At 47.9% G+C, this 24,512-nt stretch overlaps 1 protein-coding gene and 2 gene segments (V, D, J or C); 1 reads left to right on the top strand and 2 right to left on the bottom strand.

The window, feature by feature from the left end:
- The first annotated feature begins 9,263 nt into the window (after positions 1-9,263).
- On the top strand, positions 9,264-9,566 carry LOC127394547 (feather keratin Cos2-3-like). Its single transcript, XM_051640583.1, has one exon. It carries the CDS (start codon positions 9,264-9,266, stop codon positions 9,564-9,566), a length of 303 nt encoding a protein of 100 aa, XP_051496543.1.
- A 145-nt stretch (positions 9,567-9,711) lies between these two features.
- On the bottom strand, positions 9,712-12,110 carry LOC127394284 (T cell receptor alpha variable 1-2-like). The segment is given in 3 exon segments: positions 9,712-9,771; positions 10,772-11,064; positions 12,062-12,110. Coding segments are annotated over 3 exon segments (402 nt in total).
- Positions 12,111-19,698: 7,588 nt separating this feature from the next.
- Positions 19,699-21,343, bottom strand: LOC127394283 (T cell receptor alpha variable 1-1-like). The segment is given in 3 exon segments: positions 19,699-19,710; positions 20,585-20,880; positions 21,295-21,343. Coding segments are annotated over 3 exon segments (357 nt in total).
- Positions 21,344-24,512: the final 3,169 nt, after the last annotated feature.

The following is a 24,512-nucleotide window of genomic DNA, read 5'->3' as shown; positions in this document are numbered from 1 at the left end:
TCAGCAAATGTGTGTGGGCATATGTGTGTGCAGCTGAGCACAGGTGCTTCTACATGACCTTCATGTATACCTACATTCAAGTGTGAGTGGGCAAGTGTGTTTAATATGCAGGAACATTTATGTGGTGACACATTCATGTGATGATTAAGGGACTTGGACATCTCTCCTATGAAGAAAGTCTGAGATAACTGGGGCTGTTTAGTCTTGAGAAGAGAAAGCTGAGAGGGGATCATATTAATGTCTATAAATATCTGACGGGTGGGTGTCAAGAGGAAGGGCTCAGTCTCTTTTTGGTGGTGCCAAATTACATGGAACAATGGATATAAGCTAGAACGTAGGAAGTTCCACCTCAACATGAGGAGAAACTTCTTTGCTGTGAGGGTGATGGAACACTGGAGCAGGCTGCCCAGCAAAATTGTGGAGTCTTCTTCTCTGGAGGCTTTCCAAAACTGCCTGGATGCGTTCTTATGTGGCCTGCCCTGGGTGATCCTGCTTTGGCAGGGGGTGTAAGAGTCAATCAGAAGATTAGTATTGTCTCAACAATGTCATCAGTGACTAGACCCCCAAAACTGGACTAACACCTCGACATGAGTTGGCAGTGGCTTGCTGCAGATGCAGAAACCATGGAGAACAGACTGAGGTACGGACAGTGCTGGTACCTGGTATGGGTCTATTGTACTGGAGCAGCAAAGCGAAGAACTGCTGTCAAGGAAGGTGGATGGTGCTTGATGTGCCGACACCAAGGAAGCCTCAGCTGAACTTTCCTCGTTATAATGTTATTATAATACAAAAACACACCTCCTGGTAAGAAGCTACCCGCCTCAAAAGCTGGCTACGCCTCAGACACTCCTCTCTGGGCATGCGTGGAAGCCTCACTCCAGACAAGTGGTGACTGGCACATTTCCACGGGACAGAAGTGGAGTGGAGGTGGGTCCAAGGAGGAGCAAGGTGTGCTACCCAGGATAAAAGATGGTTCCTTCGTAACCAGACTTGCAAGATCTTCCCCACCGAGAGATCGAAGAAGAAGCAGCAAAACCCCTTCTGGATTCGGGACCATAGGGACGCCTTTGGACCTGTGGTGGTAGCTATTATCCTCTTTCCTCCCCTTTTTACCTCGTTTTTCCTATTCTTTCTTCCTTTCTATCACAAGCCGCTTTACGGGCAAGACCAATAGAGTGACTGTGTGTTGGTAACTTAACTCCCTGGGCCTGTTGGCATTTCATTTTTGCACTTTGGGATCACAGCTGAAACGAACCACCACGCGTCCACCGAGGAGTGGACCGAGACAGGGGGATTGGACTAGAAGATCTCTAGTGGTCCCTTCCAACCCCAGCATTCTATGATTCTGTGATTTCAGGAGTTCATGTGTGTGCGTGTGCAGGAGTTCTTGTGTAACTGGGTGTGCATGCGCATGTGTTTTGATCTGTGCTCACACGTGACCACATGACTTTGTGCAGGCACACGTGTGTGCTTCCCCTGCTATATGTGCATAAGAGCCCATGTGCATCTATGAAGATCCATCCTTGTGACTGCACACACCTGTGTGAGCCTCAGGATAGACATGTGTGTGCACCCTGTGTGTGCACACAGGTGAGCCATCTGCATGCACATGGCTGAGCATTTCCTTCCATTTGCTTGTGATGTCAATGGATGAGGTCAAAATGAGAACAAGAGTTCTCAACCCTTCTGTTCCTCCAGAGACAGGAGCAAAAGAAGGAGAGTTTGGAGAAGTCTAAAACCCCACTGTCCACACAGGAGGAGAAAGTGGAAGCCTATCTGGAGGTTTGCCAATGAGAGCAAGTCTGCACAGACACATGCCTATCCTGGGACACCTGAGTGGCCATGGCATCTGGAGGTGTCAAGTATCCCAGTCCCAAGGCTCAGAAGCAGCAGAGTGTGTCCTGGAGATGGAAAGCACAGGATGAGAACCTCCCTCTGGGTGCCCCTCTGCAGCCCAAAGCCAACGCCTTAGGCATTTGCAGGGTGAAGTGGATGTGGGGAGTAATGGACTTGTGGGTGTGTGGGAGACTGGAAGCGATGGAGGGAGGGACATGAAAAGGAGGGAGGGAGAAGGGAGGAAGAGTGGAGGGAGAGAGAAGGGAGGGAGGGAGTCATTCAGCCTTGGAGGGAAGAAGGGAGGCCGGGTGAGAAGGGTGTGACATGTCCTGAGGGTGTGGGGCTCAGGACTGCAGGGCTGGAAGCAGCCGAGCCCCTCCCTGCAATCAGGGGCCCCACCAGAGTGCCACAGCCTTATATTAACTGTCTGCACAGGAGCCCTCTGGCTCTTGCTCTGCATCTGCTGCTCACACTGATGTGTTTCTGCCCTGGAAATCCTTGGGATCATCATCCTGGCAGTTCATGAATGAGTGGGCATGGTAGAAAGGATAAAATGAAAAGGCAGCACTGGAGGAAATCCTATGTCACAGCCTATGTCATTAGCTGGGACATTGTGATTCAGAGGTGAGCACGTCAGAAGATTATTACCTCCACAAAGGGTGCCTGTGGGCCTTAGCAAGTGCAGGGTCCTTATGAAAGCAAGTACAGCTCCTCTCTCCCTCACCCACTTCTCTTGCTGCCTTTTCCATTGAGACACACACAAGGGAAGCTCTTTCTCTGCCTCCAGCAACAGCCGCCCCAGACAATCCCTGTGTGCTCGTGTGTGATGAATGAGGGGCCTCATCCCTGGAGCTGACGGTACCAGAGGATGACGTCGCTGGTCTGGATGTGGGGATGTGAGCAATTGATGTTGATGCTGATGTCGGTGCCTTGGGTGGTCTCTGCTGATGGCTCCTGCTGCACCTGGGCTCTGTCAGCAGCCACTACCAATGAGAAAAAGAAGAAAGAAACAAGAAATCCCACTTTCTTTCCAACCTTGCCTGCTGTTTCCCAGAACAAATTCCGCAGAATCAGTCAGGAACAGATAGAGATATTGAGGCAAAGAGATTACTGAGGATGGCAATATGTGCAGTCTTGGAAATGTACATTCATAATTGGTGGAGAGGTGAATGCATGAATGACAGGTGGTAGTGCTGAGTCATGGAAAAAAGAAAGAGAGAAAAAGGTAGAAAAGGAAATGAGAAGCAATGACTGCATGAGTTATAGGGGAAGACAGAAGCAAGGAAGGGAACAGGAAGGGTTTTTCAAAGAGTAGAATGAAGATTTTTCTGAATGAACGTGGGATGATTGGAGAGGGAAGGGATAGACCGGAGGATGGTTTTGGGGGCCAAAATCTGTGAAGAAGCCAGAAAAGGTGGCAGCCTTAAGGGTCCTGCAGGGCAAAGAATTTATTGAGGACATCAACCCATGCAGTCATGGAAGTGTTCAGTATTAGTTGGTGGAGAGATAAATACGTGAATAACAGGTGTGAGAGTGCAGTCATTGAAAAAAGAGAGAATGGGAGTGAGTAAGAAAAAGAGAAAGTGAGAGAGAAGCAATGCAGGAGCAATGTCTGTGTAAGTTACAGGAGAAGACACAAAGGAAAGGAAGGCAACAGGAAAAGCTGGAGAAAGAATAGAGCAAAGAGTTTTCTGAGGGAATGTGGGATGACAGCAGAACGAGGGATAGAAATGGATGATGGTTTCTTGGGCAGAGATGCATGAAGAAGCCAAATGGGATGACAGCCTCAAGGGACCTGCAGCGTCCCCAGTAAGAGTTTCACCCACACAGAAAGGCCTCAGGGACTCTGCAAGGACAACAACTGCCCTCTGGGGACATGCACTCTCGCATGCACCAGCAAGGACTCCTCAGCAACAAGTAGCCTGCACAGTGCCCATTGCAGCCAGGGACAGCTGCAAGGCCCTGACCCAGGAGCTGCAACAGCTTCCCAAAGCTGGCTCCAAGCTCCACAACTGGAAATGACAGCCGCTGGTTTCCTGTGGATGGCAGTGAGGAGGCTGAGAGCTCTCCTCTGCAGTCCCAGCACGATGTGGAAAAGTCGTGTTCGGGCAAGAGGAGTGCAAAGATACATGTGCCCATCGGTGTGCATGGGTCAGGGAGGCCTGGGGAGAGGTGGAATGACAGAGTCCGAATGGAGGTGAGGAGGGACCTGCAGAAGTCGTCTAGATCATCCCCCAGCTCAAAACAGATCCCATTACATGAGGTTCCTCAAGGTCACACTCAGACCAGCCCTGAACACCTCCCAGGATGGAGACTGCACAACCTCCCTGGGAAACCTGGTCCAGTGCTTTTAGCCTACTGCTCTATCAGGTTTCTCCATGTGTCAGTGGCTTGTCCATCACCTCTACTCCTACTGCTGAGCACTTCCTGTATCTTGGTGCATCTTCTCAGCCTCCACTGGTGAAGTAGTTGTAGAAGGCAAGAAGTTCTTCCCTGTGACAACTCTTCTTCACAATGGGCAGGCCCATTTCTCTCAAGTTCTCCTCATGCGTCACGTTTGACAGTGCCTTAACCCCCTTGGTTGCCATGGTTAGACTCTCTCCAGTATGTTGATTAGGGAGGCCCAGTTTGGAAGCAGCACTCCAGATGTGGTCTGCAATGGACCAGAGGGAAGGGATTACCTTCCTGGACCTGCTGGCAGTACTTTGTCTGTCACAGCTCAAGATGTGTTTGGTCTTCTTTGCTGCAAAGCACATTGCTGTCTTCTGTTGAGCAAAGTGTCTTCTAAAACACCACATCCCTCTGTGTGGCTCTGATTCCTAGACATTGACTCCCCAACATGTGGGTCTCCATGATACAGTTTCCATCCCACATGCAAAACCTTGTCCTTACTTTGGTCATATCTTTGCCCAGCCTCTTCAGACACTACTGGGAGATCTATGACCCCCCGTAGGGGAGGCTGAACTAGACAGACAGCAAAACTGGCCAGAGATATTCCATTCCATATATCTACGTAAGCTCAGAGGAAGGTCAGTGATCACAGAAGACAACTTTCTTCCTGCTTTTTCTTCCCTTCTCTTCTCTCCAAAGCCAGCATCCAGGGAGGACTCCATCCATCCATCACCATCAACCCCTAGGCTGTGCATCCCTGACCCTCATAACTGTCCCCTCAGCTCCTGTCTGGTCTTCCGCTCCCTCTGGCAGTGCTTCGGGACTTCTCAGGACTGTTCACAGCTAAGGAAAGTGCCATGGGAATTGCTGGGGGCGAGGGGAAGCAAGAGGCTTTTGCACATTCCTGAATACATTTGTATATAATTGTACATATTTTCTTTTATCATTAGTTCTAATTAAAGCTGTGTAGTTCAGTTTTCAATCCAGAGAGTCTTTCTCCCTCATTCTCTCTCTCCTTCCCGACGTGGGTGGGAGGGGCAAGGGATCGATCGTTGTCTCCGGTTTAATTGCCAATCCTAAGTCAAACTGTGACAGTGCTCCAGTCCTCTGATCATCCCTGTGGCCCTTCTCTGAACCCTCTCCAGCCTGTCTGCATCCTTTTTGTAGAGTGGGGACCAAGATTGTATGCAATACTCCAGGTGTGGTCTGACAAGGTCTGAGTAGAGTGGGAAGATAATGCCTTTATCTTTGCTGGTGATGCCCTTCTTCATGCAGCCCAGCATCCTGCTGGCTTTCTTTGCCTCTGCAGCACACTGTTCAATCATGTTGAGCCTGCTATCCACCAAGACCCACGGGTCCCTATCCACAGGGCTGCATTGTGTAATATCAGAATTGAGTATGTTTTCATAACTGCAGTTGTCAGGATCATAGCTCAATGCATTTTCTTTGTACAAAAGAGGCAAATTTGAGTGAGATGGTAAAGGGTTACATTTGCCTTTGGAATTAACCAACAGCCTAAAGGAAGTATGCACATTGAATTCCTTTTTGTTAAAATAACGGTGATTATAGAAAAATTCCATGTTTTAAAAAATCTATATTCCTTCAAGGAACAGATGCAGACACACAGTTTAAACAGGAGATTCAAGAGCATCAACAACCACCTATGCATAAAGCAAGACACCCTCTAGTCCCACAACAGCATGGGACACAGGTAACAAAACGCTCAATCAGGTTTTAGCTAGCAAGAGGGAGATGTTCTTCACAAATGACAGACAGTATGAATAAAACACCTATATTCTCAGCTATAACTGAGTGGTTCCTGGTGGGAAATGAGAAGATCACTGAAGTATCAGTTGTTAAATAAGTGAACAAAAAACCCCGAACAAAATTGGGCTTACAGATCGCTTTTCTAGGTCTGGGTGAAGAGGATTATCCAACTGCAGGTGCAAAAGACTGCAAGGTGAGACCTGTGGTGTCACAGATTAACCCAATTAAAAAAGAAAACTAACCAGAATGAAGAAAATCAAGTATGCAAATTAACCTTGCTCACCTTGGTTAGCAATTGTATTCATTGTATTCATTGTACTCCTCCATATAATATATGAGCTTGCTGCCTCTCCTAGATAGTTAGTTGTCCTAATTTCTTTCAAGAGACAACTTTGCTTTAAGGCAAAATTGGAGTTAGACATGCCACTCTCTCTGATCAGAAACAGTGAGGCAAGAAAGAAGAACTAAGCTTGCCTACAACTTTACCAGTTTATTTTGTGTGACAGATAATGCATTTCTACAGCCTCCCATGAGAACTCATGCAGAGGAGGTTTAGCAGGCTATCAACACACTTCGTATCTCATATCACATTACATTAATCATCAGCTTACACTAAAAAGTGCACCTGTCCTTGCCTGTTTGTTCCATGCAATGAAAAACCTTCCTTAATATTGCAGTTGTTCAATGGATCTCTATATTTGTTAGAAGATTTTGCACATTAACATCTACTCATGCTGCAAACACTATATACTATATATATACACAGCTCTTCTTGTCAGAGTGTATGCCTCTTGTTTTCAGGTATAAGGGAAATGAGCTAACCAAAATGACACAAATGGGTTAGTTCTGTGCTCAACTGCTGACAATTTAAAAAAACAAAATTAATATTTATATATTTTGTGTCTTAAATGTTCAGATAAGGGTCTTACAATTCTACCTCACAGTCTGGACCTGATGGTGAGATGCCGTAAATTCAACACAAAAACTTGCGCTGATGAAATTTCTAGCCCAGTTTTGTTCACTGAAGCAACCTGGACAAGCATCTGAGTTTTCAAGTATTTACCCAGAACAAACCCAATCTCAGCTACACAGCACAGGTCAACTAGGCACAGTTTCATGCAGAGTGGAACCAAACCTGGCTGAGCTCTCCCAGCTCAGCTCCCTGGCACTGGTCTCACTCAGGTTGCTCAGGGAAAGGGGAAGCCCTTGGCTGCGCTGCCTGCAAGTTGGACCTGAGCTCAGGCTGACAGAGGAGAGGTGTGCTTAAAAAATTTACCCACGGTGCACAGTCACAAAGATGGTTTATATCGGACATGACTGTGGGATGGCAGCTGGCTTTGGTGTACCTGGTCTCAAATCCAATGTCCCTCTGCCCAAGGGGCAGTTTCCCAGACTGAGATTCCAGTGTGTGAGGCCTGAAGGTCCTTGTTGCCTCAAGCACAAACCAGCCATCAGCTCTTTGGCTTTGCTGTACAAGACACAGGGTCTGTCCTTCCCCTCACAGCACAGCAATATCAGCCTTTACGGTCCTTTCATTCAGTACCTGCGTGATCCAAGGTCTCAGCCCCTGCCTGCCACAGCAGCAGGTCGATGAACTACACAAGTACATTTGGCATTGACACGGACATGAGAGAGGGCTGTGTCCCACCCCAGACACCATTGACACTGCATGGGAAGCAGGTCCACTCAGGGCTGGCCAACACATAGTTGGCAGGATTCCTCAGCCTTTCTCCTCACCCATAAAGCAATTCTCATCCTTTTGAACTCTCCAACGTGGGAGACAACAGCTGTGTCCGGGCCTGACAAAGCAGGGAGCAGTGACTTCCAGCCATTCTGAGGCACTGCCAATAGTGTCACACAGAATTAAACTAAGGATCCAAACTGGAGTGAAACCATCCTTCTTGTGGACTGAAATTGGCAGCAGCAGCAGAGTGTGAGCTTCCGTGAGGCTGAAAAAGAAGCACTCAGGAGGCAGGAGCTGCATTCCAGTGCCTCTTCACTGGACAGATCACTAGCAGGCTGGTGCCATCACCACTCAGCTGCACTCAGGGTCCTTCTGACCCTGGGAATGTGCTGCTCTGTGTTGCTCACGGAGAGAGCAGTGGAGAGTGTCCCTGCCTGAGCAGCACATTCTCTCATGATGGGGGATACACAAGGACACACACAGGCTCAGGCACACAAGCATGGAACACTGCTCATATTTGTGCTGCTGTGTGCATCCACGCAACTCTGGCTGCTTTCAGGTACATGCACAAGAAGAACACACGTCAGTACATCATGAGCCATAGACTCTACTGAGGACTCTCCTGGAGACTGGGCTGCTTGTGGTAAAAACAGAGCAGCACAACACATACACCTGGGGAGGCAACAAGAAGAGACCTAAAACAACAGATCATCGGGGTGAGTTGAGGAGGGAGGGACAGAGAAGGCCATTGCACGTCCTTATGCACAGCAGCCTGTGGCATCCTGCTGAGGATCACTGGAGCTTCTTCCTGGCAAGGGCACTTCAAACAACCCCACCAGACTGGCGCAGGTTGATGTCACTTACCTGCTCTGGACTCATCCAGCTGAGCTGAGCTGAGTCTTCTGAATGGATTGCTACATTCCTGTCCTAGAAATCCTGAGGCCTTTCATCCTAGTGTTCAGAAGAAGCCTTCACTAGTGAATGGACATGGAACAAACCTGGAGATGAAAAGGCAGCAGTGTTGGAACCCCAAGCACAGCCTATATCATTAGCTGTGATGCTTTGCATTGAAGATGAGCTTGTCAGGAAATTGTTACCTCGGCCAAGGGTGCCTCTGGTCCTGCGGCAGTGAAGGGCGGGTATAAAAGGCAGCTCAAGTCCCTGCTCTCTCATCACCTTCACTTTCTTCCTTCTCCCTGGGAAACAGGTGAGTGCGAAGCCCTTATTTCTCCTCTTCCAAAATCTCTCTTTGATTGACTCTCATCTGGTATTGGCTCTATCCTGTGCTGGGGTTTCAATCTTCTTGTCATGATATAGAGAAGCGGTAAGAAGGTATCCTTAGAGAGGGCCTGGAACTTGGCTTGGGGGGGTGGGGAGAGTGCTGTGTTATGGTTTAGAAGAGAACCTCTCTGGGCCAGATTGCTATGTATTGGGCATTGAAGACCCTGTGGCTCCTGGATGAGCCGCCAGCTCCTCAGGCAGTTTTGGCCTTCACTCACTTTGGATAACCAGGCTGCTCCTCACCCACCCTTGTGCTCTTCTTTTCCTTTTCCCTCTCTCCCAGGTGCACCTCCAGCCCAGAGACATGTCCTGCTACAACCAGTGCCTGCCATGCCGGCCCTGCGGCCCCACCCCGCTGGCCAACAGCTGCAATGAGCCCTGTGTCAGGCAGTGCCAGAGCTCCACTGTTGCCATCGAGCCTCCTGCTGTGGTGGTGACCCTGCCCGGCCCCATCCTCAGCTCCTTCCCACAGAACACCGTGGTGGGCTCCTCCACCTCCGCTGCCGTTGGCAGCATCCTCAGCTGTGACGGAGTGCCCATCAACTCTGGGTGCTGTGACCTCTCGGGCATTTCCAGCCGCTACTACAGCAGAAGGTTCCTCCGCTGATACAGACGCTGGGAAAGCTCCAAGAAGACACACTGAGGAGCTCAGAACACGCAGCTGGGCAGGAAATCAAGACTTCTAATGTGTTCTCTGTATATCTGCATTACTTTTGCCTTCCTTCCCTTTTCTTTGTTTTCTCTGGTTCCCCTCACCAGCAAGTTCTCACCAGGGTCTCACCCTGGATGGGACCCTTTTGTCTCCTCTCTATCTATGGGACAGGCAGACACACACCATGTAGGAACTTATCCACAGTCATGTATTGCAGACACGAGGCTTCTCCCGGGACTCCCTGTACTGCTGTCTTCCAGTGGCAGTGACTTTGCTTCCTTCTTTGGTTTCATTAAATTTCTGCTGCATTTAAACCTGGCCTCCATGTGGTGCTTACGTTTGCGGGCACGAGGGCAAAAGGAAACGTTTCTCTGTTCACAGAGAAAGGGGAGGTTGGGACACTATGGTCCAGGCCCAAAGGGTTGTTTTGAATGGGTGAGGGGGTGTTGGTTTCTTCTTCTGTATAACGAGTGATAGGACAAGAGGAAATGACCACTAATTGTTCGAGATTTAGATTGGATTTTAGGAAAAAAATCTTCACTGAAAAGTTTCCCAGGCAATGGAACAGGCTGCATAGGGCAGTGGCGGAGTCCCCATCCCTGGAGGGATTTCAAAGACGTGTAGAAATGGTGCTTGTGTCTAGTCATTCTGCTCCTGCAGCTGATACTGAGATGCTACAAGTCACCCACGAGAACCAGGGCCTGTGACTGTGAGGCTTTCCCCAAATGCCTGAAGAAGGCTTCACCTAATCTTGAAGGCTTAAAAAAGGCCTCCTTATCTTGAGCAGGAGTTGTATGGCACACAGAGAGTCTCCTCTGGCAGTCTGTCCCCAAAGGCAGGCCCAGGGAACAGGGTCTGTCCCTCCCCGGTCATCACAGTATTTGGAAGGTGACAAATGTGACTACATGAATGTTGGAGAGGGGCTGTCTGCAAAGCAAAGGGCTCTGCAGGGTGTCCCCACAGCCAGCAGAGTGAGGGACAGTGCCTGTCCCTGTGGGGGCAGTTCCTGCAGCATCCGCTCTTCATGCAGATCCCTGGGTGCACAGGGGAAGCAGCACTGCCAGGGGAGAGCTGAGGGTCCCTTCCCCCAAGCTCAGCCTGGCACAGGCACAGCCCCTCCCTCCCCGGGGTTGTTGCACAGCCAAGGAAGCTCCCTGCACCAGGGTGTCTTGCACAGCACAGAGGTACAAGGCACTGTCAGAGACCTCAACATCCTCCAGCTGCAGGAGGCTGTATTTCCCCGTGGTGTTCAGCAAGGTGGTGAAACGGCCGCTGCGCTTGGAGCCAGCTACTGCCTGATAAGAGATATGCTGTGGGGCCTGATATGTCTTCTGCTGATACCAGAACAAGCCTTTGAAGTTAAATGCTGGATAAGTGCAGGTTGTTCGGAAGGTTTCTCTCTCTTGTACTGTTACTTGTCCTTCCTGGGTGATGGTTGTCTGCCCCATGGTGCCTGAAAGAAAGTGAAGGTCAGTAGTTCTGCAGGGAAAGTCTGTGGAAAGCACATGGGGTGAACAGAATATCCCACTGTGAAAGGCTCTCTGTCCTTTGCCCTGCAGGAAAGTAATGAGACCATTGCACAGCAAGGGAAAGAGTTTTTTATGGGAAGGATCTCAGACCTCTCAGTAAAGTGTGGACCCTGAGGAGAGCTGTATAGTGTGCCTGCTCATGTCCCCTGGTCTCTGACTGCCCAGAGGTTCAGGGAACAACCTGTCATGCTTGACCATTGAATGCTGGGACCATCACACCAACAGCAGATTGAGGGTCTAAGGGAGCAGTGCCAATTTAATTCTGCTTCCTCATCCCTATCAACTCCAAGGGCTCCTGTTTCCATGAGTCCATGCAGCACTGAGATGAATGTTGGCAAGAGGGAGGCCTGGCAGAGTTCACAGCCAGGAGAAACTGGAAGCCATGTGTGGGAAACTGTTCTTTTCTTCCCCACACAGCCAGCTAGGCAGCACAGCCAGGTGGCACATTCAACGTCCCTATGGCAGCAGCTTTGACAAGATGTACTAATTTGCACTGGGATGGGAGAACTTTGAGGCTTCAGAGACAGCTGCGATCTCCAGTGGGGGCAACAGGAGGCTCAGAAGAGAGAAGCAGAGGGAGATGGATTGAAGGGGAGAAAAAAAGGCACCCACCCAAAAAAAGAGTCTGAGGCATCTCTCCTCTCTCTTGCATTCTCCTTTCCAACAATAAGAGCCTCATGAGAGAACCAGTGCAAAACCACAAACATGAGGTGACCTTTGCCTGCATTTCCCTGTAGTTCAAGAGGATTTCCACGCTTGGACTGGTGATGGTTTCCACAGGGGAAGAAGTATGTGTCTGTAGAAAACAAAGACTTACCCTTCCCTTTAACTTCCGCTTATTCTTCACATGGACCCAATAAGGCTGCTAGGAGTTTCCTGGGGAGAAGAAGAGGAATGCACTGAAGAAAAGGCAGGACTTACCCAGCAGTTGCCCCAGGAAGGCAGTGAGGATGAGGTATCTGAGGTGCATGTTGAGACAAAGCTGCCTGTTTGTGGAGTGAGAGTCAGAGCACCACCTCCCAGCCCTGAGACACCAGAGCTGCCGGAAACCACTCTGTTGGGGGAGCAAAGGGAGGAGCGGGGAGGAGAAATGACCTGTTCTTCCTGTGCCTGAAATGCTCTTTTTGGGTTTTCCCCCCTTCTCCAGCAGCAACACCTGTGGCTCCCTCAGCCAATGGCATCCTGAGTGTGTCCACAACAGGAGGCCCTGGGGGTTTTGTACCCATGTACGAGAAGCTGAGGATTTCTGCATTTCTACAAAGAGGAGAGATGGAGCCACAGGCCTCAACATGCAGCCATTCTTGGTGACCCCAGGGCCACATCCCTTGGAGTCTCTCCTTGCTTGTCTCTCGTCCTCCTCTCTGGCTAGGCCAGCATGATGTTCCTAAACAAACAGAAATGTGCAACCACCCACTTGTATCACAATCAGTCCTGCACTTTTAAATCCATCAAACATCCATGGCTTGGTCATATCAGCCAGTGACCCTTTTTTCCTTCTCTGGTTGTTGGCACCCAGACCTTTCTTACACTCCAGTCCCTTCAGCTGCTTGCACAGTCACTTTCAGAGAGAGCTTTCTTTTAGCTAATGTATGATAGGTGATTAGTGCCTAATCAGCCATCCACGATGCTGCTGACAGTCAACCCAGAAAGAATGACCCCCCCCCACTAATTAGAGGTCTCCCCAAGTCCTTGAAAATGTATGCCATTCACATTCAAGACCGTTGAAGAATGGCACAGAGTAGCTCAATTAAAGACCTTTTCAGAGCCGTGGAGACCCAGCAAATCCCCTCCCGGGTACTCTCCCAACTCCCACGTGGGGGGTGGTAACCCAGGAGCTAATCCATTAATCCAGCAGGTAGGAATTCCCAGAACTGAGCCCAAAGGGAAGGCACTTAAGAGTGTGAGGTGGAGCCTCTATCTTCTGAATTCTTCAAAAGAAACTCAGAAATGGAACTGACCAGGAACCAAATCTGGAAGGAGGGATTGGTTAAAGGAATACCTGGGAACTTGATTAATGGCCTATCCCTTTCCATCTAAAGCTATTAGTTAAAATGTGGAACACAGAGAGGAAGAATCCATGTCCCTGATGGCACACACACGTCCAGAGCAAGGTAACTTCAAGTACAGCTCTCCAGAGCTGGGAGATGAGCGGTGAATGTATATCAGAAGGCTCAAAGAAAACTCCCAAGGGGATCTGATTGTAACTGTCCCTATTGGTCCATTAAATATCCCTGTGACCTTTCTAGTAGGTACTGGGGAGCAAATGTCGGCTATCAGGGAAGACAGCAACTAAGTGCCACATTCTCCCAAATAAAAAAAACCAACCAACTCTGGGTTACAGATGTTTTTGGCAAATCACAAGCTGAAATTTACAGCTAGGGTTAAATGTTTGCTGCCCAGTGACCACTCTACTACAATAGCTATAGATATTGTGGGACCTGTACCCACAAACATCATTTTGATTGGATTTACTAAAGGGAAGAGTCTGGACCAATTCCCTAGGCAGGAATGGAAGTTTGGCTCACCCCAAACTACTATTGTATTACTACCACCTGGTCTTCAGTTGCCTCCATCTAAAAGACTGAATGTGAAATTCCCTTACCATTGGGAGCTAATGAAAGAATCACATCAGTGATTACAGATTTGCAAGAAAGGGGAAAAAAAAAAAAAACAACCTGGTGCCCCCAGCTCAATGCATTTTGCCCTCAACTTGCTGCACTCCTCCCAAAGTCTGCAGAAGCAAACAAATCCTATACAGTACTCCACCATCCCTGGACAGTCAGTCCTGATAGAGCTCTCAATTGTGCTGAAAACCCCGCTGAGCAGACACACCTGGGTAGTCACAGATTCCCATAGCAATGAGTACAAAATCAGTACCAAGTGAATTGTCCCATCTTTCTGACAGATTGGTTCAAAGGAACCAAGTTTTCTTTTCTTGTCTTCTCTTATAGAAAGAAGAAGCGGACCTTCACCTGTCCAGCATTGCTTGCTGCGAGTGTTATGTCATTAATAGAATAGTTGTAACTGTTAATCTTTTATCTTTGTTACCATAAGTTTTGCTGCTGTTTTATACAATTCTGATATGCGTGGGTTAATTCTGATATGCTTCATTCTTTCCTAATCATGGGGGCAGGAGGAGGGGGAGGAAAGAGGGAATAAAAACCATGGTTCTTCCATTTTATCATGGCAGTTGATTCAAGGCTTCGTTTGTACCTGGGATAACACAGACCAAGGAGTGTTTATATACCTTCCTCCCTCAGCTGAGCAAGGACTGAGATTTTTTTGTCACTCCTGTTGATTGGAATCTAGCTTCCTTAATGCACAATTTAATGCCCTTATTCCCTCTTTCCCAGAACTTAGAAGGGTAAATACAACATACGCTTGCTCTAGAGACCAGATATGCTTCTTACGAAAAGATATAGAAGCCAAGACTATATGTTAGGGTTTGAAAACTTTACACTTTGTTACAATTACACCTATTTTATTAACTAAAACAGTAATTTTGTGGCACATTATGAGTGCAAACCTTTAGTTTAAATGTGACAGAATCATTAACTGTACCACAGGACCTGGGAATCCCCCAGAAAAATGGCTGAGCATTATACTGTGTAATACCTTATAAAATTGGACCAAATATTCTTTACAGACCCAACACGTATCAAAAATAACATTACAAAATCGTTTAGCCCTTAATATGCTGCTGTCAAAAGGTCAAGGTGTGTGTGGTGCATTGAATCCAACTGATGGAGAATGTTGCATAATTATACACAGTACTATGAGCTCAATGAAAGAAACCCATGCCAAGATGAAGGAAGGTGCCAATCAAACTGCTGTACTGTTCTGATCACTCCAACCCAAAGACCGGTTTGATGGGCTTCCAGCTAACTCCTGGTTTACCTCTCTCCTGATGTCATTGCGAATCACATGGTGGGGAAAATGTTTGTTACAAATTTGGCTTATTTTGTGACTTGGATTTTTGTTCCTTATAATTGGATTAGCCATTGTTAGATGTATGATAACTCATTTCCTATCTTCTGTCTCCTCTCTCCTTTCTCCTTCAGTCCACTGTGTTTGAATCACCACCTTGGAAGAACTCCAAGAGACATCATCTGTCTAACTCGTCCGCACCACGGGGTGGTGTCAGAGACTGTTTGGTGACCTGCTAGGGTATATGAAACCACAACATCCCTTGTTGTACCTCAAACAACTCAGACAGAGTCCTGCGTTAGGCAAGAGTGAACAGCGCTTGCGTGATGGCAGGCTATCCCACTTCTGCCCCCTGCTCCTCTCCAGCTTGCCTTCCCTCTTAAATTTCCAGTAGCTGCTCTTCCCGTTTGCCAACTACCAGGGCTCACTTTGGACTCTCAGAAGCAGCTCCCTCCAACCCCATTCCAGAACTCTCTGAAATGTCAGACAGCCCCAGACCCCAGAATCTTGAAGAACAAGGAACTGTGCAGGTGCAAAGCATGTTACCGCCCCGAGGCTGGTCTCTGGGGGACTGAAGGGGTGAAAGTGTGTCACACAGTTGTCAACCCACCACCTGCGGACCAGGACCCCAGGCTAGAGGCTTGCAGATCAGGATGGCACTCCGAGAAAAGACCTCGCTGGAACGAAGAGTGGTTATATATCTGTCCTATCTTTTAATCTGTCTTTCAGTTTTTTCTTTGTTTCTTCTTCTTCCTTTTGTTCTACGGTTTAAAGTGTTAAACACTGGCCGTTTCCCTAGTTTGCTCCATTCGCCGGTTAGAGCAGCTGTTATTGCGAGGTAGTCTTGGCGATTGCTCGTCATTAGCATCTAAGTAGGGGGCACTCAATAAACCATTGTTATGTGGTTCCTCCAGGCCGTTTGCCGTGGCTCTTTTCACTGCTGCCGAGGCTGAACTCGCCACTTTTTGGAGGATAAAAGATTCCTCTTCCTCGAAACCCACAGAGTGAAACGAGAGGGACACCGACAGACCCCTGTGACCAGAAGCCTCTTCTCCAGCTCCTGGCACTTAGACTTAGCTGCACACACCCCTTGGTCCATCCAGTGGCTGGCACTCAGGCCTACAATCCCTATGGCTATTGATTTTTTTGCCCAGTTACTGACAGCCAGATGTCACTTTCACACCAGCGTCTCCAGTTCCTGGCACTCACACAGAATCACAGAATGGTAGGGGTTGCAAGGGATCTCTGGAGATCATCTCGTCCTGCAACCCCCCTGCTAGAGCAGGAGCCCTAAAGCAGATAAAACAGGAACCCAGGTGGGTTTTGAATGTCTCTGGAGGTGGAGACTCCACAAGCTCCCTGGGAAGCTTGTTCTAGTGCTCTGTTACTCACAGAGTAAAGAAGTATTTTCTTATATTTAGGTTAAACCTCCTGTTTACCCGTTAGTGACTATTGCTTCTGGTTCTGTCACTGGACACCACTGAAAAGAATCTGGTCTCAGAAAGCAGGAAACATGGGACATTACCCAGAAGGATAGGTAAGAAAGGATTTAATAAGGAGGCGGGGGGGCTGTGGTGATGAGGCACAGAGCTCATCCCAAATGCACAGACAAGCCCCTGCTTAGGTGCAGGGACCTGCTTTCACCCTTCCTGCTCTATATTGCGTCCCCTTGCTCCTCCCCAGCCCCCTCTTTCCCCTAGTTACCTTTGACCCTTCCCCTAAGCATTCCTTAATAAGTGTTGCCTGGTCCCACAGGACCGCCTCAAGCACCCACAGTCCTCATGTTCCACTTGTCACCCCATCACTTACAAAGCCCAGCCTGACCCACTTCAAAGCCACACCCACCGATCCCTAATGGCCCAGTAATTAGTGCCTGAAGAGCTCTGGTCTGCCTCCTTGTTCCCCTTATCACTTCCTTCGAGATTGGTGTCTCTGTGTGTTTTGCTTATCACTTTCCCTTTTCATGCTCTTCCCTTTGGAAGGAAAAGGTACTTGACGTGACAGCCTTAGGGAACCAGCCGCTCTCACCTTCCACAGGCCCTGACAGCAGCCTCTGATGAAGTTCCTCAAGTGTGTGAGTTCCTGAGGGAAAATCATGTATCTTGAGACTAGGGTTTGGGGGGAAAGCTCATCTAGAGCTCAGTCTTTGAGGCCTCTCCTGCAGCAATGCTAAACCAAGGCGTTCACTTTTCAGGACACCTGAGTAATTAGAAACATGAAAGAAATGGAAAAGATTGACCAAATGAGCAATCAGTTCTGCATGTAACATGAGTGTAAAAAAGGACTCAGGTTGCTTAAAATGTGGGGAACGAGATAGTTTGCACCCCCGTATTCCTATCTATGTATTACTTGCCCTCCCACGTGTTCTATGTCCCCTGCAAGACACTCTCACAGGTCTTTGTGTAAATCCCAGCATAAGGACAAAGCTGAGTGCCAAACCGTAGCTTTCTTACCCCACCCAGCTGGAAATGGGACTTCTCATTCATGTACAAGTACATCACAGAGACATCTTTCTCCAGATTTCTCACTCTCTTTGCCTCCTTCTCTTTCCCTCTAGCCCATCTCTCCTTCGGACATCCTGGGGTGAGGCGCTGCCTCTCGGCTCAAGGTCTCACTGATAAAGGGACCTGGGACACTTGAAAATTCCCAGAGAAGTCTGAAGGAAGAGAACAAGCAATCTGTTGCCAGGCAATAGCAGGCTGCAGGCTGTTTTCCTGCTTTTTGCTCCTACTGGAAATCACAGCCAGCCCAACAAGACCTCAGCAAGGGAGGACTGTCCATCGTGAACTTCTCCCACCTGATCAGAGAAAACCCTGCACCCATCTCTCACGGAGACGAAATTACATGCCTCTGCAGACAACAGTGAGCTCCTTGTCCCTCAGTAGTGTCTGAAAGGTGTTTCTGTCTGTCTCCACAGGGGCTTTCTCTCTCTTCTCAAATGTCTCTGGGAACAGCACATGCTACTCCCTACTCATTCAGGTATCAGGATTTGGCCTCCCTTTGTGGGGATGAACCCACCCAGAAGGGTAAGAAAAGAGAATAATCTTATAAGTTTAGCAGTGCTTCTGCCTACAAGGGGATCAAACTGCTTACAGGATGCACTTCACCTGTCAGGAGTTCCCTGGAAAATTGGCTAGGAAGTCCAACAGGGAGAGGGAGTAGGGCTGACCTTTAGTGCCTCTGAAATATCTGGCCATGGGCTTTGAACAGCTGTGTCAGCTACTCGAGACACCAAGAGTTCCCCAGGGACTGGCTGGAGTCCAGAGTCTCAGAGGCCTCCTGACAGCTCTCCCCCACCTCAGACCTCCAGCCACTTAGGGCAACTTAGCCAATCCCTTCTGACTCACTGACCAAGCAGGAACCTGGCATTCCTTGAGGCTGTACTCAGTGTGTCCAGTCCAAGTTTTTACCCTGTCTCCTGGGCCTCTGCTTCAAAGCTTCTAAATCCTGTCAAACAAGGTTGTGGTCTCAACACTGAACCACTGTGGTGAGTGCTTGAAGTTACCTGTGACTTTGGTATCCCCTTCCGATTGTGTAGAGCTTGAGCTTGTGACTTCTCAGGATTACTTTGTAACACTAGCAGCAAATGAAAAGTTGAGTCTGGTAGAGGATAAGGTGGTGGCACAAGGGGACCTTTCCTCTATCCCAGAGAAAGGGGAGGGTGGGACACAGGACAGCGGGTCCTTTCCAGTCACTGTCTCTTGGAGCTGAGCAAGACATACTCAGCTCCTCCACAGCCAGTGCTAATCAGGCCCAGAATTCTGGCAGCTCTACTCAGATGTGGCCCCTTGACCTCAGAGAATGTCCTGCAGGTGAGGAGATTGACCACTGCAACAGCCAAGAGAGGAGCCTGGTGATGCTGGAGGCTCTGAGAGTTCAGCAGATGACAAGCCTGTGCAGAAGGGACTTGTATAGCCCTGTGCTGGGAAGAAAGACACAGTCAGAAGACCACCTCAAATGGTGCAGGAGTGAGGAGAGAGTGAGGAAAAGCCTTTAAAACAGCCCAAGACTCTATCCTCCTCATCTTCACACCTATCCCCTGAATGACAGGATACCCAAGGGCAAGACACCTATACACCTATTTCTACTCTGCAGTTTCCCACACAGCCCAGGGGTCACACACGTGCAGAGCTGGAGGCAACTCACAGACTGATGCTGAAGTCAGCCTGGCCAGGTCACACATGAGGGCACCCAGTGCCCAAGTGTTCTGGTTTGATCCAGGGTGAGGTGAATTGTCTCTTTGCTGATTTACTTTTTCTTTCAGTAAACTTTTTTTTTTTTTTTTTTTTTTTAGCAGCACCAGTGTCCTGATGGAAAGGACATTTCTGAAGCTCATGTCTGCAGCCTTCTCCCATGATGGGGGAGCAGACTAAACTGAAGGCAAGATCAGCAAATCAGAATATTCCCTTCTCATAATATTTTCTCTATTTGGCTTTCAGTGTAGGTTAAGACATTACAGAAGTCAAGTCTTTTGCTTCCTTTTTATCTCTCTTTTTTTTTTTTTTTTTTCCTACTTACTGTCACTTCTATCACCCTTTCTTTGGCTCTTTTTTTTTTTTTTTTTTTTTTTTCCATTTTACTTCATAGCTGACATCCGAGGACCCCGTCCACGAGCCTGGACACTCCCCCCTTCAGCCAGGATTCTTCAGAAAGAAGAGTTGCTGTGAGAGTTACTGGGGGAGGAGGGAGTGGATCAGCTGTTGCACATCCCTTTATAAATATATATATTCCCTTATCACTAATAATTAAAATTAATTAGTTTCACTTTCCAACCCAGAAAGCCTCTGTCTCATTTTTTCTCCCTCTTTCGCTAACTTGGGGGAGGAGAGGAATCGAGAGCATTATTTCTATTTGTTTGACTGCCAAGACAGGACACCAAGCCCTCACAGGTGCTGAGTGGCTCCTGGTCTCTCAGGCATGAAGCAATTTTCCTTAATGCCAAGCAGAGTGCAAGAGGGAGAGTATGTCCTCCAGGTCTCACCATACTGACAGATTTATACGGTGGGACTCAATATGTTCCAGAATTGATTTAATTGTTTCATCCCAAGAAGGAGCATTGCCCAGTGGCATGTTACTTATGTTTTTCAACTTACCTTGAAGAATGACCTCTGAAGGACACATCCCAGAGCAGGCACGCTAAGAGACACGCAAGAAACCTTGAAGAGCAATGTGAAGTAGAGAAAACTGTAGAGCAAATAGTCGTGGGAAGGAGCCATTACACAAGTGGTCCTAAAATCCTACATTGTCCATCTCCTCTCTCAGGCTATGGGCAGAATAACCACGTAACACATGGTGAACATGAAGCAACCTAAGCCTCTTTTATCACCACCTTCTTCCTCTCAAGCCACTGACAGTGTCCTCTCCTGGAAGAGAATCTTGGCCTGCAGATCCCTGGGTGCACAGGGGAAGCAGCACTGCCAGGGGAGAGCTGAGGGTCCCTTCCCCCAAGCTCAGCCTGGCACAGGCACAGCCCCTCCCTCCCCGGGGTTGTTGCACAGCCAAGGAAGCTCCCTGCACCAGGGTGTCTTGCACAGCACAGAGGTACAAGGCACTGTCAGAGACCTCAACTTCCTCCAGCTGCAGGAGGCTGTATTTCCCCGTGGTGTTCAGCAAGGTGGTGAAACGGCCGCTGCGCTTGGAGCCAGCTACTGCCTGATATGATACCAGCTGGAGACCTGGTCCTGTCCTCTGCTGGTACCAGAGCAAGCCTTGGAAGTTGGAGGTCTGATATGTGCACGTGGTCTGGAAGGTGTCTCTCTCCTGTACTGTGACTTCTCCTTCTTGATGGATGATGGTGGTCTGCCCCATGGTGCCTGGAAGAAATCAAAGCTCACCAACTATTTAAGGAAAGACCTTTAATGTCCCTGCATCGGCTTTCAAAGGCTCTGTTTGTCAAGAAAATGTGTACTGCTGAGATGGAAAAAGGCTTCTGCAATGACATGTCTGAGAAACACTGAGTCCAAAGGGATCAGCAGAGAGAGGTGAACGGTTGGTAAAAGAAGAGGAAGGCAAGAGGAGCTTGATAAGGAGAGGGTTTGTTCCTGTTCCTTTCTTCTTTTCTATTGGTAACAGCATCTGGAGAAAGCAGGTGCAAATCCAGCCATGTGTCTGGATAGTTCCCAATATTTTCTCAAAAGTCAAAAGCAGCTCCCTGCAGAGAACTGTGGAGGGCTGAGGGTCTACTAGGGAGAAGAGGAATCGTGCTGACAGATAAAGCCAGTGCTTACCCAGTGGTTGCCTCAGGAAGACAGCAAGGATGAGATATTCAAGGTGCATGCTGAGACTGGTCCTCCTGCATGTGAGAGAGACTCAGAAACACACATGTCCACAGCAAGAGCCCTGAGGGGGCAGAGCTGCCGGAAATGACTGTGCAAAGGGAACAAAGAAGGAAATGGGGAGGAGGAAATGCTTGTTCTTAGCATGATTGTATCTCCCTTGCTGTGGTCCTGTATGATGCCCATCCCCAAGCTGCTGTCAGCCTACCCCAAGGCTGCAGCTTTCATAAACCCAGTGGTCAACACTCCCAAACCCTACAGACACTGCTTCTGATCTCCAGGCACTTTTCAAGGAAAGTATAAATGAAATGTCCTGCCACACTACTAATCCTATCTCATAAATCAGGTACTGAAAAAGCTGTTCAGGAAAAAAAGAAACCAAACAACCCTCTACTCAAACCCAAATAAACTTGAGCTTAACCCTTCTATTCCCTGTTCTGTTAAAAACATTTGGATCTACTGTTGTCCTCTCCTTACTTCTAGCCTTTAACAAGGAAACCTGCCAAATTATTTTCTTTGTACCAGATCTCTGCAGTCCACGTATTCCAAGTCCCCGCTCAGAGTAGGTCGCATTGGATCAGGCTGGTCAGGGCTGTCAAGTCATCAAAAATGTCCAAGGCCAAAGCCTGACCAACATCTCTGGACAGTGCCTTCCAGCACTGGAGAGTTTTCAGGGACAAAACCAATTAAAAAAAAAATATATAAAAAAGCACTTCTAGTATCTAAATAGAATTTCCAAGGTCCAAATGGTGTCTTTTCCCTCTTGTCCTACCACTGCACACTTTGAGAAGATCCCGGCTCCATCTTTTCCACATCCTCAAAGCACGTACTTGTAGACACCCATAAGGTCTGCCTTGACCTGTCTTTTGCTATGAACCCATTTCCTCAGGCTCTCGGTGAGATGAAGGCTTGTATGTCTTCCTCCTCTTCCTCCTCTTTTCACCTCTGGCATTCCTTTCTTTTGAATCTGGTTGATCTGCCAAGGTCTGCAGGACTTTTCTGCTTTCTCAACAAGCTCCTGTTTAAACATCCCCTCACACAATACCCTCATTTACATTCCAAGCCTTATCTAAGCTAAACAATGCCATCTTGTTTACTCCTTATGTGCTAGTCCCCTTTATCAGTCCCCCCTTTTCTATAGTTAGTAAATTCTTTTACTTTTCACTCATACATAAATCCTTTGTCAAGCATTTTTTGAAAATATTTGTTAGATTCCAACTTTTGACGTAATTGGTGCTTCTTCCAATTACTATAGGTGTTTCCCATGTTCTGAAAGCACCAAAGAAAACATTTTAACAACATGCAGGTTAGAATTCCCAAAATCAATAATCCTACTAATACCGCAAACAGTTGTCTCAGCCAGGCAAGGTTAGGAAGCCATGAACTAAGTTTCTCCCATAGCTCTGTAAATCCTCAAGAAGTATTGTCCTAGCCCATCAAGTCTCCTACCTCTTGTGCTGTATAAAAGAGCCAGAGGCAAGGACTGTGGCCAAGCCAGGTTTGTCTCCTGCCCCAATTTTACAATTTGTTGTTTGATCAGGTGATTAATTTTCTCCACCTGGCCACTAGATTGAGGCCTATAGGGAGTATGCAGTTGACAGATGTCCCAGGCCATTTGCTTCTCAAGGGCCAACTAGGGATGAATACTCCCATAAACCTGAGGTTAGCAACATTAACATTAGTTTCGGGCCAGGAGCCTTCCTGACTCTTGAATTGTGGATCCAGGCAATGTGCTTTTCAAGCTTGATCTTTAAAGGGGCCACTCCCCTTCTCTTTGAGAGGGTCACCTGAAATGTTTTTAACATAAACCAAATCCCTAGGTTTAAATAAATGCACTAGGGAATCCAACCCCCACGTTTTGGTAGACACTAGTGTTTCCCTAATGCAACCAGATATTCTTGTGTATTAATTTCTCCCACCTGAGTGAGATCCTGTCAGAGCCATAAAAATGCAATAGGGAGGGCTTGATCCCACTCTAACTGTATTTATAACCTGCTGAATCACTTGTAGCACAAAGTGTGGACCCCTATCAGAAGAGATCACTTCTGGCACTCCAAGCCTAGGAATGATTTTTACTTTTTTGAATTCTTACTTCCTTTGCTTGATTGGTGCGACCTGGAAAATCCTCAGGCCAACCTGAGAAAGTATCTACTAATGCAAGCAAATACCTGTATCCATTTTGCCTTGGTAGGGCTGAGCAGGTGAAGTGGGCCTGCACCCCCTCCACTCCTCAGGTCCTTATCGGTGTGTGGGAAACTGTTCTTTTCTTCCCCACATCAGTCTAAACAAAATGCCTTTTAAGCCAGCGAAGGCCTCTCCTGATTATCCCCAGCTAACGAACTAAACCAGACTTGCTTCTCAAGGACAACTGAACCCAAAACAACAGCTGTGGCCCGGGACAGAAAGGATGGGCAACAAGCCATCCTGTGCCCCTGGCAGTCACCGCCCTAACGTGGGGCTCATGGATGCTCGTTGGCTCTGGGCAGTGACACTGACTGGACAGGTGGGTCAGGGGGTATCAAAGGCGGCGAGTGCAGCAGGTGGGCACCCACCAACAAGAAAGAACTACAAGGAATACTAGGAACCCTTCAGTACTGGAGAAAGCATATCCCAGATTTATCCATCATAGCACGTCCTCTTTTTGATCTATTAAAGAAAAATCGTCACTGGGAACGGGATCAGTCTCATGATGAGGCCCTTGAACTATTATTATTGGAGGTGCAGACATACCAAACTCTGGGGCCCCTTCACCCGGAGGATCCAATAATAATAGAGTGGGGGTTTTCAGCCAGTGCCTTATCATATCATTTTTGGCAACAGGGACCTACTGGGAGTACTCGACCAATTGGCTTTTACTCTCAGTCATTGAAGGATTCAGAAAAACGATATTCTATTCTGGAAAAGGGATTGCTAACAGTGTGTACAGCACTAAAAGAAATCAGCAAGATCATTAAAAAACAAAAAGTAATTCTTCAAGGCCCGTTCAAGGTAGTTAACCAAGTACTATCTGGAAAGGCCCCTCCAGAAGGAATATCCCAAAAGGGTAAATCAGAAAATGGTATAGTCAAATTGAGTACTATTCTGGACTGTTCCAACTTGAAGAAGGCCCAGATAAACAATTGAAAATCCAGGAACCAATTGAATCTACAAATGAAAAGGATTTGATAATG

The sequence above is a fragment of the Apus apus genome, chromosome 25 (assembly GCF_020740795.1).
Source record: "Apus apus isolate bApuApu2 chromosome 25, bApuApu2.pri.cur, whole genome shotgun sequence".
Lineage (NCBI taxonomy): Eukaryota > Metazoa > Chordata > Aves > Apodiformes > Apodidae > Apus > Apus apus.
The sequence above is the reverse complement of the archived record's forward strand: the minus strand, read 5'-3'. Positions and strand labels throughout refer to the sequence as shown.